Genomic DNA, 16,326 nt, shown 5'->3' with positions numbered 1-16,326 from the left:
TCACTATTCTTTTGAGCGAGTAGTGACTCCAGGAGGATCTGTTCCATGATCTTTCCAGGCACAGAGGTGAGACTGACTGGCCTGTAGTTTCCTGGTTCCTCCTTCTTGCCCTTTTTGAAGATGGGGGCAATGTTTCCCCTTTTCCAGTCTGTGGGGACTTCACCAGACTGCCAGGACTTTTGAAATATAATAGAGAGGGGTTTAGCAACCTCATCTGCCAGTTCTCTCAGTACCCGTGGGTGTATCCCGTCGGGTCCCATGGACTTGAACACTTTCAGGTTCTTCAGATGATCACGAACCTGATCTGCACTTACAATGGGCAGTTCTTCCTCCCCGTCCCTGGCTTTGACTTCCATAACATCAGGAGTGTGGCTAGAGGCCCTTGCAGTGAAGACTGAGGTAAAGAAGTTATTAAGTACCTCAGCCTTTTCCTCATCACATGTGACCATGTCACCATTTTCCTTTCTGAGGGGGCCCACACCTTCCCTAGTCTTCTTCTTCCCATTAATATACCTGTAAAAGTTCTTAGTATTCCCTTTAATCTCCCTGGCTAGATTCAACTCAAACTCTTCAGTTACTTTTGAATCCAATGTCTCAGCAAGTAATGTAGACTGGTAAAGACTGTTGAGAAGAGGAGGAGTTCTTCATTGTTCTGTCAAACATAAGCAGTATTATTAAGACAGTGACTATTTAAAATATATTATTACTCTAAATAGACATTTGCTGTTGGGAAATCCTAATGAACCGGGATGTGGTCCTCACAGTAATGTATATGTAATGTGTATTACAGGAGAGTATATCCTTTGGATTACCCTTTGATCCTTCCAAAATTTAAAAAATAGTCCAGAATCTTATTTCTAAAAAAAAAATAAAATAAATAAATTACCTTTTATGGTGGAATGCTTATGGAGATAGGGCTCTGTAATGCTCTTGAGAACCTTATGGTCAAAGTTGGCTTATTTTATTTTGCTGTCTTGAATTCACATTAAAGAAAAAGGAAGGCCAAGGTGGAAAAACTTTGCGCTGGTGCCTTTCCTACAATGGCATGTTCTGTATATTGATACTGACTTTCATTTATATCTTGATAAAAGTAGTATTCAGTCATTTTCCTCCTGCATAGTGTGATTGTAAATACTATGCTGACATCTTTTTAGAAAGTCACCTCCATTTTTATAGAGATTTTAATCAATTGTCAGGATGCTGTTGATCTACTCAGTTGTTACAGCAACAACTAGTATCTTACAACTGCATGGTTAACTTTATAGATGCATTGATTTTTCATTTCAGGTAGATCTAATTTTATTTATGGATTAGCACTTCAGATATTTAAGAGCTTGTGGTTTGTAGCTTGAGTGAGGTATGGTTGTGGTGGTTTAGGCTGGGTGCTGGCCTGGATGCCACTGCACAGAACACACCTGGGAGGTCCCTACGGGTGGGCCCAGCCCAGGAGGTGGTCACAGGCAGGTATTTCAATCCCATAATGCCCTGCTCCCCCATAAAATGCCCATGCGGGGTCTTCACTTCCTCTTTTGTCCCCAGCTGCAGCCTAGGTAAAATGGCGTGAGCCGCCTCCCTTGGGCCTGCCCAGGCACAAGGCTGGGTTGGGGGGGAGGAAAGAGCCCTGGGGGGGTTTGGGTGTACCCCCAGGTGGGGATGGGACGTTCCTGGGTATGTTCTGGGATTTCTCTCTTTGTCATGGTGCTTGTGGTTCTCTGTAAAGCTTTCAGTGTTGTTTGTTTTTAAATTGTTTTTCTATTTAAACTTTCCATCACTTTTGCAATCCCTTTGTCTGAGTCGTTGTTTCTGCCCTGTGGTGGGGAGGGGGTTTGCCCAAACCCATTACAATGGTTTAGCCTATAAATAAACTCTGAAATAGCTGAACCATGTCAGCTTGAAGTGGTAATATATTTGGTTTTTGAAGCTAGAGTGAATTGTTATATGAGGACCTACTGACTGAAACAGGAGATCTTGGAAAGAATGGTAGTTGGGGAGAAATCCCCAGTAAAACCGCCTAATGTTTTTGAGATTGTCTTAATCAGTTTCTTTTCAGTGAAGCAGCCAGCCCTAAATATTTGCTATTTCAGCTGTCCTAATACATGCATGGGCTTTAGGGACTGGTGGTTTCTCCTAACTAGTATTTGAATCCCTTAATTTTTCTGGCCATATTGCCGCCAGGTGAACAATGCTTGTTCTGGAGCAGACCCATGAGTGTCATTCTTGGTTCATGTGTAATTACAGTTCTTACATGGATTCCAATTCTGTTTCTGTAAACTTTAGCATGCCTTTTATTTCTTCATTATTAAAACATTGCTGTGTTCCCGGCCCAAAGTCCTGTTCAACTGGCAGCTCTGAGAAGCCCAGCCGTCTCAAGTTCCTGTTCTGTTAGTAGGGAGGGAGATGTATACCATACTCTTTAAGTTGGAACATCTCAAGCTTCATAAACATCTCATCTGGCCATTGAGTTGCAATAGATGGCCATAACATAGTTTGAGTATTTTGTTAGCCTGGAGAAGGGAAGACTCCAGGGAAACCATAGAGTGGCCTTTCAGTACTCAAAGAGGGCTACAGGAGATCTGTAAAGGGATTTGTTACAAAAGCACATGCAACACCACAAGAGGAAATTTCAAACTGGAAGAAGCTTAATTTAGATTAGACATTAAGAAGAAATTCTACCCCATGAGGGTGGTGAGGCACTGGAATAGGTTGGGGGTTAGAACTAGATGATATTTTAAGTTCCCTTCCACCTCATTCTGTGATTCTGTTATTTCTGCTCTCCTGGGATCTAATTATCCTCTGGAGATGTTCAAGTTATTTATTTGACAGGAATAACCAGGCTTCCCTAGTGTATATAAACTTACTAACTCAGGCAGGCAAACTAACTGGTGTTAAAGAGGAGGAATACAGAACTCGGCTCTCTTACTTCCTAGACTTACTACGTGCCAGTTGCGCATCAAAATGTCTTTAAGTTCCCTTTTCTCTCTTCTGTGATACTTCATTTCTGGACTAACTCTGTGCATTTATTTTTTTTTGTAATGTAATGGATCTTTTTTTTTTTGTCTGCTTTAACAAGCTTTTTATATTTTTATATTTTTGTGTGTACAGCATCAAAAGCAAAAAAAGCATCACAGTCTTCTGGGAAAATAACTGTTAAAGCAAAAGAGAAGAGCTACTCCAAACTTGAAATACCGTATCAAGCAGAAGTGTTGGATGGGTAAGCTTACCATAGTTGAACATAATTAAAAAATTAAATGCTGTAAATTAGCTGATTAGCAGAGAATGTAGCCTTTTTAGGGGGAGAGAAGATATAAAAAAGTGATACCCTAATTTTTTGTATCTAGAGCTCATTTAAAACTACAATTACTTGTTTGAATTTTCCTGGTTTTACACTAGTAGATGAAGTAGTCTCGGTAATGCATATCTGGTGTCAGGACTTGCGAGAAAAGTGACCTCAGTTTCTGAGGGCAGCTGAGAAAGGCTACAGGTGAGACACTTTTAAAATGCAGTATTGGAAATTTTTCTAGTTATGGATTTGCTGATCTGTCACTATATGAAATAAGGGTAAAGAAAATATTTTTGGTTTTAAGCAAACTTTGGAAGAACTGTCAGTGCTTTCTTAATATTTTATTTATTTACCAAGTATGGCTAAGCAGACTTTAAAATTATTGTTGAAATGAAGTGTTACTTATCAACAGAACTGAGAAAAGTACTTTAAAGGCAAACAAGCTAAACCTTACCTGTTAGTATTGCAAACTCCTGATTTAGTTAATAAGGAATATGCATGATTTGCAAATTATCTGAATATTTCAACACTTTTAGTCTTGTTAATATGCAGATTCACATCATTATTTTCTTGTCTCATTTGAATTACTCAATTGCCAATGTCCCCAGTTTTTTTGATGTTGGATGGAATGCATTCTAGTCTTTTGCGTAAGAAAAATACTTCATTTGAGGAAAGTCTTTATTTTTCTCATACTGTTTTCTTTTAATAGGTACTTAGGATTTGATCATGCTGCCACGCTCTTTCACATCCATGACAGTGCCACTGACTTTGTGGAAAGACAGATCTATCTAACAAACACGTTCAGTTTTGCAGTCCTTATACATGATGTTGTGTTACCAGAAGAAGCAAAACCAATGTTTAAAGTAAGCCCTATTTCAGTGAGTGTTTTCACCTAATAGTAAATATTTAAATATGCTGGTCTTTGTTAAATTGTAACATCAATTTTCATTGTTTACTGATCTAGGTCCAGAACTTGAGTAAACCAGTCTTAATTCCACCTAATGAATCCAGATATATTTTTACACTTCATTTTATGCCTTCCACATCGTCTGTTCATATAGATAATAATATTTTACTTATCACCAACGCTTCTAAATTTCACCTACCTGTCCAAGCATACACAGGATTTTTAGATGTAAGTATTTTCCTTTTTTAATTTACTTTAGTCTAGTTATAGGCAGACATAATTTTTTAATTCTCTATTTTTATTTTCAAAATTATTTGGCCAGTTCTTTACTAAGTTTTCAGCAGTAACCAAATATACGTATTTTTCTTATTCCCTGTAGTTTTGAGGTTGTCACATTACTGCTGTATTAGAAATATTAGTAAATGCATTAATGAACTTAGAGTTTAAGCACATTTCATATTTCATTTGTGCTAAAATACCTATATCAATCTTTCTAGTATTTTGTACTGCCTCCAAAAACTGAGGAACAATTTATAGATTTTGGCATATTGAGTGCAACAGAAGCTACCAGCATTTTATTTGCAGTTATCAACAGCAATCCAATTGAGGTAAGAATGCATTTATTTTTAGTATCATAGTATCATAGTATCAGTCAGGGTTGGAAGGGACCACAAGGATCATCCAGTTCCAGCCCCTCTGCCATGGGCAGGGACAACCCACACTAGATCAGGCTGGCCAGAGCTTCACCCAGCCTGGTCTTAAACACCTCCAGGAACGGGGCCTCAACCACCTCCCTGGACAACCCATTCTAGGGCTTCACCACTCTCATGGTGAAGAACTTTCTCCTCACATCCAGCCTGAATCTCCCCACCTCCAGCTTCATTCCATTCCCCCTAGTCCTATCACTATCTGACATCCTGAGAAGTCCCTTCCCAGCCTTCCTGTAGGCCCCCTTCAGATACTGGAAGGCCACAATTAGGTCACCTCAGAGCATTCTCTTCTCCAGACTGAACAGCCGCAAGTCCTTCAGTCTGTCCTCATAGGACAGGTGCTCCAGCCCTCTGATCATCCTTGTGGCCCTTCTCTGGACATGTTCCAGCACCTCCACATCCCTCTTGTAAGAGGGGCTCCAGAACTGGACACAGTACTCCAGGTGGGGTCTCACCAGAGCTGAGTAGAGGGGGAGAATCACCTCCCTCGACCTGCTGGCCACACTTCTCCTGATGCAGCCCAGGATCTGATTGGCTTTGCGGGCTGCAAGTGCACACTGAGAGCTCATGTTGAGCTTCTTGTCCACCAGCACCCCCAAGTCTCTCTCCTCAGGGCTGCTTTCCAGCCAGCCACTGCCCAGCCTGGATTTGTGCCTGGGATTGCCTCGACCCAGATGCAGGACCCTGCACTTCCTCTTGTTGAACCTCATGAGGTTGGCTTGTGCCCACCTCTCCAGCCTGTCAAGGTCCCTCTGGATGGCCTCCCTTCCCTCCAGCGTGTCTGCTGCACCACACAGTTTGGTGTCATCAGCAAACTTGCTGAGGGTGCACTCAATGCCACTGTCCATGTCACCCACAAAGATGTTGAACAAGACAGGTCCCAGGACTGATCCCTGAGGGACTCCGCTTGTCACTGGCCTCCACTGGGACATGGACCCATTGACAGCCACTCTTTGGGTGTGGCCATCAAGCCAGTTCCTTACCCATCTAGTGGTCCACCCATCAAACCCATGTGTCACCAGTTTGGAGACCAGGATGTGGTGCGGGACAGTGTCGAAGGCTTTGCTCAGGTCCAGGTAAACGACATCAGTTGCTCGCCCCTCATCTATTAATTTTGTCACCTGCTCATAGAAGGCCTCCAGATTGGTCAGGCAGGATTTGCCCTTGGCAAAGCCATGCTGACTGTTCCCAATCACCTTTTCACTATTCTTCTGAGTCAATAGTGCCTCCAGGAGGATCTGCTCCATGATCTTTCCGGGCACAGGGGTGACACTGACTGGCCTGTAGTTCCCTGGTTCCTCCTTCTTGCCCTTTTTGAAGATGGGGGCAATGTTTCCCCTTTTCCAGTCTGTGGGGACTTCCCCAGACTGCCATGACTTTTGAAATATAATAGAGAGGGGTTTAGCAACCTCATCTGCCAGTTCTCTCAGTACCCATGGGTGTAATCCGTCGGGTGCCATGGACTTGAACACTTTCAGGTTCTTCAGGTGATCACGAACCTGATCTTCACTTACAATGGGCAGTTCTTCCTCCCCGTCCCTGGCATTGTCTTCCATAAAATCAGGAGTGTGGCCAGAGGCCCTTGCAGTGAAGACTGAGGTAAAGAAGTTATTGAGTACCTCAGCCTTTTCCTCATCACTTGTGACCATTTCACCAGTTTCTTTTCTGAGGGGGCCCACACCTTCCCTGGTCTTCTTCTTGCCATTAATATACCTGTAGAAGTTCTTAGTGTTCCCTTTAACCTCCCTGGCTAGATTCAATTCAAACTCTGCTTTGGCTTTCCTAAACAGGTCTCTTGCTGCTCGGGCAGCTTCCTTATATACCCCCTGTTCTAGCTGTCCTTCTCTCCACTTCCCGTAGAGTTTCTTTTGAAGTAATAGTGTGTCCAGTAGCTCCTTGCTCATCCAGGCAGGCCTCCTAGCAATCTTTCCTGCTTTTCTCTTTGTTGGTATACATAGCTCCTGGACACAGAGGAGGTGGTCCTTGAATATTGACCAGCTGTCCTGGGTCCCTCTTCCCTCCAGGGCTTTGTCCCACGACACTTTGGCTATCAGATCCCTGAAGCAATCAAAGTCTGCACACCTAAAGTCTGCACGCCTAAAGTCTGCATGCCTAAAGTCTAGGGTCGTAAGCTTAGAATACTTCCTCCTGATTGCCCTGAAGGTATTAAATGCAACTGCTTCATGATCACTGCAGCCAAGGCTGTCTCTGAGCCTCACATTGGTTACCAGCCCTTCCCTGTTGGTGAGAACAAGGTCCAGCATAGCACCTTTTCTTGTTGGTTCCTCTACCATTTGGTGGAAGAAGTTGTCTTCTATGCAGTCCAGGAACATCCTGGATTGCTGGTGCCTTGCTGTGTTGTCCCTCCAGCAGATGTCAGGGTGGTTGAAATCACCCATGAGGACCAGGGCTTGTGACCTGGAAGCCGCTTCTATTTGCCTGTGGAGGGCCTCATCTGCTTGGTTCTGCTGGTCAGGTGGCCTGTAGGAGACCCCCCACAGTAATACCTCCTTCCCTTGTCTTGCCTTTAATTTTAACCCACACACTCTCAACCAGCTCATCATCCCTCCCCAGGTGGAGCTCCACTGATTCCAGCTGGTTAATGACATAGAGGGCAACACCTCGTCCTCTCCTTCCCTGCCTATCCTTCCTAAAGAGCTTATACCCATCTATCCCTACATTCCAGTCATGGGAATCATCCCACTAAGTTTCAGTAATAGCCACTATGTTGTGGCATCCCAGCAGCACAGCGGCCCTTAACTCATCCTGTTTGTTGCCCAAGCTGCACACATTCTCATAGAAGCACTTCAGCTGGGCTGGCCCTGTCCTCCCCTTGTGCCAATTCCCCTCGGTTTCCACAGAATGTCCTGGTGCATCATTTGTGGCTTGCCTCAGGGCAGCAAGTTGAGAGCCCTTACCAGCTCTCCATCTCTCTGCCTCTGGTGAGCTGCCCCTCTGTTTGTCACCGGCCAGCAGGAGACTAGTAACCCCTTCCCCCCTTCAAATCTAGTTTAAAGCCCTATCAATGAGCCCTGTCAATTCCTGCCCCAGGATTCTTTTCCCCCTCTGGGACAAGTGTGTCCCATAAGTTGTTTTCAGCTCTGGTGCCTTGAAAACCAATCCATGATTGTGGAACCCAAAGCCCTGTTGATGGCACCAGCCCCTGAGCCATGAATTGACCTGTCGGCCCTTCCTCAGTGTTCCCTCATCCATTGCTGACGTTACAGGGATAGCAGAGAACACAACTTGAGCTCCTGATCCCTTCAGCAGTTGCCCTAAGGTTCTGAAATCTCTTGTAATTGATTGTGAGCCTCTCATTCTTGCATCATCACTACCCACCTGAAAGACCAGAAGTGGGTAGTAGTCTGAAGGACTCACAAGTTTGGGGACTTTATCTACAATGTCTTTTACTTGGGCACCAGTGAGGCAGCTGATCTCTCTATGAAATGGGTCTGGTCTGCATATTGGGCCCCCTGTTCCCCTCAGTAGGGAGTCTCCTATAACAATGACCCTATGAGGTTTCTTTTCTGGATTAGTTATGATGGCTGACCTGAGGCAACCTGTCATTGGTGCAGCTTCTGACCTTCTTGAGTCCTCGACCTTACCAATGACCTGTTTCTCCTGCAGAGCCTCATACCTGTTCTGTAATTGCACTTCAGGCAGCGTGCTGCTCAAAGTAGCAGGCTTTCTCCGTTTGCATTTCTTCCATCGGGCAGAGACCTGTTCCCATTGGCCCTGCTCATGTGGGTTACTACATGGAGGTTGAGAGGCTTTATGCTGGGAAGGTATCAAACTCCCTGTTGCACTGAGTTGTCCCCTGTTCTGGTTTTGAAGACGTTAGATTACGGGAATAGTCAATTTTCCTTTCACCATCTCTTACGGCTCTTAGCCTTTCCACCTCTTCCTTTTTTTTCGGCCACCATGCTCATCAGATCACTGATCTGCTCACACCTAACACAGGAGTTGTTCCTTCCATCCTCCATATCGAGTGCCAGGTTCCAGCACTCACTGCAGCCACCTACCTGAACATCTGCATGCTTGTGTGTGGTCTCTGTTTGGGTGCCCACTGTTCTTCTATTAGCTTTTGCTCTAGTAGTAACCATCTTGCAGTAACCACCCTCTCCACCCGGCTTTTTCTTTTTTTTGCCTTTTTTTTTCTTTTTCTTTTTTTCTGTTTTTTTTTTCCCATCAGTGAGAAGGCTGAGCTGAGCTCCTCAAGCTGCCTCCTCTCTCTTCAGACACGCGCTGTTTGGCTGACTCGCGGTTTCCGCGGCAACCCCTCCCCCAGCTACGTCACTGCCCTCACAACCCGAGCCCGCTGCCTCTCCTCCCCTCTTCAGGAGGTCCCGAGCCACCAACCCCTTACCGCCTGAAAAGCAAGGGAAGCAAAGCCAAAAGCAAACTCCCAGAGCTGCGCTCCTCAAGCTGCCTCCTCTCTTCAGCCACAGGCTTGTAAAAAAAATTCTCATCAGAGTTGTTACTGAAAACAATATTTTTTGTTCTTTTTAAGCTGGCTATAAAAAGCTGGCATATTATAGGGGATGGTTTGGCCATAGAACTTCTAACAACTGAAAAGGGAAACACAACAGCGATAATTGCAAAGCAGAATGAATTTCAAAATGCTAGTGCATCTGATCAGTCTTCAGTAAGTAATCCTTTGAATCCATTGCTTAAAGCTAGGTTTAGGAGAGGGGAAAAAGAGAGAAATTTGTGCAATTTCTTGCAGTTTCATTTTAGCAGGGGGAGGGAATATAAGAATTCTTAATTTTTGTATGAGTATGCTAAAGCATGTAGGATTAAAAAAAAATATTTTAAGAAGCAAAATTATGTTCAGATTGGTTAGATTTTGAAAAAGGGAAATTTCAGAAGCAGTAACCTCCATACCATTTGATGCTCATCATTTATCTGGGAAGAGTGGAATTTATCACCTCAAGGAACAGATGATTTCTGTGGTAGTAACGTAGATGTTTACAATTTTTTTTACCGCTGACAGTTGATTCAGATGGATTTTGATTGAGTTTAAAGAAGTGAGAGGATAGTTGGTATGTTTTTAAGTGAAATTTCATTCCATTTGATGGAATACAATGGTTGACTCTTTCTGCCATTTACAGGTGATACTAGCATCAGGTTACTATGCTGTGTTTAGAGTAAAACTAATAGCAAAAGAACTCGAAGGAATTCATGATGGAGCTGTACAAGTCACGACAGATTATGAGGTATATTTATTGTGTATTCATGTATGTTGCCCAAATGATACGTTCAGTTTTTAAGCATGAAGTTTTAAAAGCTGTATTAGCAGACAGATTGCAATAGGAGGGAGAAGTTGGAAAGAACCTGTGGAGGGCAAGTTACCCCTGCAAGTTAACCCCTTATCAAATGACAGTAATGCTACTTACTGACTGCCTTCTCTGAAGGAATAAAGAATTACTTTCATTATGATTTTCATCTGGCTTGTAGAAATATCTGTTTAAGTCTGACCTGCTTTGAGATACAGGTAGTTCTTGACACAGCCTCTAAGTGATAATGCAAGAATCTTTTGGCATACCACATCTTGACAATGTGCTGTAGGTATGTCATCAGTTACTAAAATTGAGCTATGGTTTTGGAGGGGTTTTTTGTCAAAAGCTGGTGTGAAAATTGTTTCAAAGAAATTGCAGCTTTACATTTGAAGGACAATTTCTTACAATAAGATTAGTAAGGGAGAGAGAAGCAGCCAGTTAATTCTCAACTTCATGTGTTGATAGATTATTTGCAGATGCGAGAGGCTCTAATAGAGTATGGAACCTATATTTAAACTTTGCATAAGGGAAGAGGGGGGAAAAGTAGGGGAAAAAAGGGTGACACTGTGCTTATGAGGTCAGGAAATTGTGTATCTTACTGTGTGGTTCTGATGAAGCTACAGAAAATAGGAAATGCCTAACTTCTGCCAACTATATGAGATTTTAAGGGATTTTTTTTTAGTATTTCCATACACGTATGTCACCCTTTAGTTACAGAATTCGAAGCATTGTATTTTCTTGCTCGTTTAATAGCTTTCACAAATACACAGAAAGGGTTTCATTGTCATCCCTTATTCCTTTCACATTCTTTTTTCTAAGCCTATGTCTGTCTTGAGATCTTGCCATGATTTCCAGAATTTTTGGAGAAGTTCAATGTATCTTATTCACTATTTACTTTAAAGATGTTATCCTCCTATTTTCCAAAAGTGTAAACCCCATTCAAGTGAGGCTTACATAATGCCCTATAGAGAGCTTATATTTTAACTATGCCTGTTCCAAGTGGAATGGTGATCTATATGACTGTGCAAAGGTGTACATCCTGACAATACAGTGACTGCTCTAAACAAGAAATCTTAAGTTATATCTCTAGGTTGTAAATACATATATAAAGCTAGACTATATTAATTGTAGAATTTTCTGGGATTTGCTAGTCTATGAAATTTGAAAGTGGAAGAGACATTGAAAGGCTGAAATATAAGAATGTAAGTTGTTGGGGTTTTTCTAAGCTTTCTTCTTGTTGGTTTTTTTTTCCTCCTCCAGATTTTAACTATACCAGTGAAGGCAGTGATTGCTGTAGGCTCACTGACCTGCTTACCAAAACATGTCTTTCTTCCACCTTCCTTTCCGGTAAGAGAGTTTGGTCATAGCATTAAATGTTTTCTTGCTGTGTTTTTTTCATCTGTCCTTTTCAAGGGAAAACACTACCTTGAATTTTTCCATGTCAAATTGCTGGAGAAATTGTGCAACTGAACTGCTGTGAAAGCTGTGGATGTAGTCTACCTGGGCTTCAGCAAGGCCTTTGACACTGTCCCCCACAGCAATCTCCTGGCCAAGCTGTCAGCCCATGGCTTGGACAGGAGCACACTACGTTAGGTTAGGAACTGGTTGGAGGGCCGAGCCCAGAGAGTGGTGGTGAATGGTGCCACATCCAGCTGGCGGCCAGTCACTAGTGGTGTGCCCCAGGGATCAGTGTTGGGCCCTGTGCTCTTTAACATCTTTATTGATGATCTGGATGAGGGCATTGAGACCATCATCAGTAAATTTGCAGATGACACCAAGCTGGGGGCAGGTGTTGATCTGCTGGAGGGTGGAGAGGCTTTGCAGAGGGACCTCAACAGGCTGGACAGATGGGCAGAATCCAATGGCATGAGATTTAACACATCCAAGTGCCGGGTTCTGCACATTGGCCACAGCAACCCCATGCAGTGCTACAGGCTGGGGTCAGAGTGGCTGGAGAGCAGCCAGGCAGAGGCGGCCCTGGGGGTACTGGTTGATGGTAGGCTGAACATGAGCCTGCAGTGTGCCCAGGCAGCCAAGAGGGCCAATGGCATCCTGGCCTGTATCAGGAACAGTATGGCCAGCAGGAACAAGATGGTCATTCTGCCCCTGTACACTGCACTGGTTAGGCCACACCTTGAGTACTGTGTCCAGTTCTGGGCCCCTCAGTTTAGAAAAGACACTGAGTTGCAGGAACGTGTCCAGAGAAGGGCAACAAAGCTGATGAGTGGTTTGGAACACAAGCCCTATGAGGAGAGACTGAGGGAGCTGGGGTTGCTTAGCCTGGAGAAGAGGAGGCTCAGGGTAGACCTTATTGCTCTCTACAACTACCTGAAGGGTGGTTGTAGCCAGGTAGGGGCTGATCTCTTCTCCCAGGCAACCAGAACAAGAGGACACAGTCTCAGGCTGTGCCAGGGGAGGTTTAGGATGGATGTTAGGAAGAAATTCTACGCAGAGAGAGTGATTGCCCATTGGAATGTGCTGCCTAGGGAGGTGGTGGAGTCACCAACATTGGAGGTGTTTAGGAGGAGACTTGATAGGGTGCTTGGTTGCATGGTTTAGTTGATTAGGTGGTGTTGGATGATAGGTTGGACACAATGATCTTGAAGGTCTCTTCCAACCTGATGTATTCTATTCTATGATTCAGATGTAATACTCAAGACAGCAAGTCAGCTAATAAGCCAGTGTTTTACTATTAGAAGTCTTTGATCTCTGTGGAAGTCTTATTGTATTATTCTCACACTGAGAGCAGATCTTCTCAAGGGTACGTAGTGGAGTATGGGAGCAGGAAAGCAGTGTGGGTCTACAGTTTTCTGTAGAAATATGTGATAGCTATTTTCATTCCTGCTCCTGCAGTAGTGTTTATTCAGTGAGTACTGGAAGCAGCTTCTTTGTTTGAGGCTACAGACTGAAGCAGCAAGCTATTAATCAGATAATACTTTCTTATCAGTTGGCATTCAGCATAACCATAGAATCATGGTCAGTCAAGGCATATTGACTTTGCAATTGGTATTTCATGACTTTCTGATGAGTGGGGAATGTAATATGATGGAAAATCATAGGGAGAGAGATTGAAAACTTGGAGGGGGGGGAAGTATCAAAAGGAGGCAGCTGGCAGTTTCTGAAGGGATTAAACTAACTATGTATGTTGGTGGAAATGGATTTTTCTGTCTATGTTGCATACTCTCAATCTGTCAAAGCACTGCCTGCTCTCAGCTTCTCCTCTGATAGCTCCTTAGTGTCTCCTGCTTGTCTTACAATTTGTGTACTTTTAAATAGTAATTTCTGCACTGGCATTTTATCAAATATTTTACCTCATATCTAGTTAGATAAGTGATACTTTTTTGAAGATGTAATGCAATAGTCTTATCAGAGGAAGATGAGTCAGTCAGTAGGACATTAGTAAATCCTAAAAATTCAGGTAAATGTTGTATTTGTCCTATTACCCATTCATCTCCTTTCTGATCTCCTACTTCAGAAGTTGTTCTGAAGTAATTTTCTACTCTTGAGGTCATATGTTCATGCCAACAGTTGCAAACATCACTTAGTATTTATCCTTAGGATTTGCATTTCCCATTTGATTATATGGCCTCACCATTTTATTGATACTTTATTTCACTGATTACCATACCTGCAATTTCATCTATGAACTGCTCTCATAAGCCTTTGATAAACTGAAATAAAGACCCATTTCCCTTTTATTTCACCAAATATAAAGCAATTTCTGTATTCTCTATATATATCCTAATTCATCAGGATTGTTGTCCATTTTGAACACCACATTTAAATATTTTGTTCCATTTTGGGCCATAAAGAAATAACTGTTTTGAAAAAGCCTCCCTTTATTTTGTTCTAACTTGAATGGCAAAAGACCTCCTTGGTTTACCATGGTCAGCTTAATTTTGTTTATTTTTTTGTTGGATATGGTTTGCACTTGTAGCACTTGTTTCACAGCCTCTAAGGCATAGTTTCCTTGCTGTCATCATTCTTTCTCATCCCTGGACTGTGATTTTTATTGGCTTCATGCTCTTTTCTGTAAATATTTTCACATAATTACTCATTCAGGGGACCTCTGAACTCTCCTGCATTATGTTTGGGAGTATACATTTACTTATAGTTGTCACCTTTGACAAGATTCTAGACTATTTTGCATGTTCAAATCGCAAGGTTTTCAGAATACTCAGATTTACTTAGTATTGCTGTTGGTCACTTACCTGTCTTGATATTTGAGATCATTGTCAGCAGACTTACTTTTCCTTTTTTCATTTCAAATAAAACGTATGATCACTGAATTCATCATACCCTACATCTACTTGTTCTGTAATGCCTCCATTACTTATGAAAATAAGCCTAAAATAGCATCAGTTCTTCTTGTTTCAGTGTTTAGTAGAGAAATTTGGCAGCTGTTAACATCCAGGAATAACTAGGTGCTGCAAGTTTAGTAACACGTGCTACAAGTTTAGCAACACTTGCTTTTCAGTTCATACTTTGGAAGTAGTTCTTCTGCAGCTGCCTAGTTCCCCGTGCTGTCTGTCTCTGTTTATAATTTTAGTATGTTTGTATCTGTGTCTAATTGCTGGAACTTTGTCGAAGTTGTTTGCTTCATAATGGCATTTTTAGCTCACAGTGCCACCTGTCAGCTCTTCCTAGATCAAAGCTCATCTTTGAGGACCTGTGTGTTAAATAGTATTTTTCTGGTTTTCTTATTACTGTATTTCCTTAGGTTATTTCATGTCTAAATGCTTTGTAAAGGTCTTAGTAAAATACTGTAAATTTGTTCTACAGGGTTTATATAATCTTTACCTAATCTTTATCTTGCCCAACTGATGGCAGTTTATGACAAATAGGATTCCATAGATGAAGCTCAGACATACATCTTATTCAATTTAACAAGACTATACTGTTGAGAGATTTATTCTTGTAGTTTCTTTCCCTTTGCAGTTACTACTGTTGAGACTGTTCATGCATGTGTCTGTTACCTGAAGTCACAGTCAAATTTTAAGTCTGCAAAAGTGCATCACCCAGCTCTTCAGTCTTTACTTTAGAGATGTTTTTAAAAAGCTGAAGGCATTAATTTAAGGAAATTATGAAAAGCCATTGTCAGGTTCTTTGGAAGACAGTCTTGGGTATTTAAATTTGTTCATATCAATTTATTTTATATAAAGCTGAAATTTTGTTGCCCATCCTGAATCGTGCTTTTTAATTATTTGGTTTTTTTATTTGTATTTATTATTTACTCTGTATTTGTCAGGGTTAGACTTTGAGGTAAGGTGAAAAATATGGACACAGAACTACTGAGAGATGGAGCATGATAATAGTTCTGATTGTGGCAAACAAACTACATGATCAGTGCTTAAAGGTTAAAGTAACGTTTGGCTCAAAAGAGGAGGCAAAGTATAAAGGTGCAGGGAAAAAGCTTGCACTGTTTTCTTTTTAAATGTTGTGACTTTAGTGGCTGCTATCTGGATTTCATGAAGAGTTGGAAGGATGGACTGTACCTATGTTTTTAATTATCCTTTGTGATCTGCAGCTTCACTCTACTGTTCCTTTCCAGGTTATTTTTAATTTCTGGCAACTATATACTGGATCTCTTTTAAGAAGCTTGCATCCTTTTGTAATAGGATGCTCAGAAGATGGAATTTTTCTCTTGCACGCCTTTTGACTTGTTTAAGCAGAACTGTTGTTCTAGCTCTTCAAGAATTTTAAGCTGTGCTTAATTTTGAACGAAGGGTGAAATGTGTTTAGAAATGGAGAAAAGAATACCAACTTCACAGAAGTTTACCTTGAAGTGCTTAAAGTAGCATATTTTTTTTTAAGATTGCATAGTTAAAAATCTCAATTTAACATTTCAGCTCTGCTGTGGTCTTTGCCTGCCTGCATAAATAAATACATAGGCTAGGGAAAATGCATACCTTGCAGATTTTTTACATCCTTTCTTTTCTTTAGGGGAAGGTAGTTCACCAGAGCCTGAGCATTATGAACTCCTTTTCTCAGAAAGTGAAAATACAACACATACGTTCCCTGTCAGAAGATGTAAGGTTTTATTATAAGAGGCTAAGAAGTAATAAAGAAGATTTAGAGCCAGGAAAAAAATCAAAGGTTTGTTTAATCCTTGTTTTTACATGTTTACAAGTTTTCTGTGGTTATCATAAA

The 16,326-nt window shown here is 41.9% G+C and overlaps 1 protein-coding gene across 1 annotated transcript in view; it reads left to right on the top strand.

The window, feature by feature from the left end:
* TMEM131 (transmembrane protein 131) overlaps nt 1-16,326 on the top strand; it is a 136,331-nt gene that overhangs the window by 92,027 nt on the left and 27,978 nt on the right. The window contains exons 13-20 of the mRNA XM_068139069.1: nt 3,103-3,211; nt 3,990-4,143; nt 4,245-4,415; nt 4,685-4,795; nt 9,408-9,542; nt 10,009-10,113; nt 11,437-11,523; nt 16,120-16,272. Of these exons, the coding sequence (XP_067995170.1) occupies nt 3,103-3,211; nt 3,990-4,143; nt 4,245-4,415; nt 4,685-4,795; nt 9,408-9,542; nt 10,009-10,113; nt 11,437-11,523; nt 16,120-16,272 (1,025 nt within the window). The remainder of the gene's footprint in view (nt 1-3,102; nt 3,212-3,989; nt 4,144-4,244; nt 4,416-4,684; nt 4,796-9,407; nt 9,543-10,008; nt 10,114-11,436; nt 11,524-16,119; nt 16,273-16,326) is intronic.

This window comes from Melanerpes formicivorus, unplaced genomic scaffold (assembly GCF_026170545.1).
Source record: "Melanerpes formicivorus ecotype bairdi unplaced genomic scaffold, bMelFor1.0.p_v2 SCAF_1, whole genome shotgun sequence".
Taxonomy (NCBI): Eukaryota; Metazoa; Chordata; class Aves; order Piciformes; family Picidae; genus Melanerpes; species Melanerpes formicivorus.
This window is presented reverse-complemented; position numbering and strand designations above follow the sequence as displayed.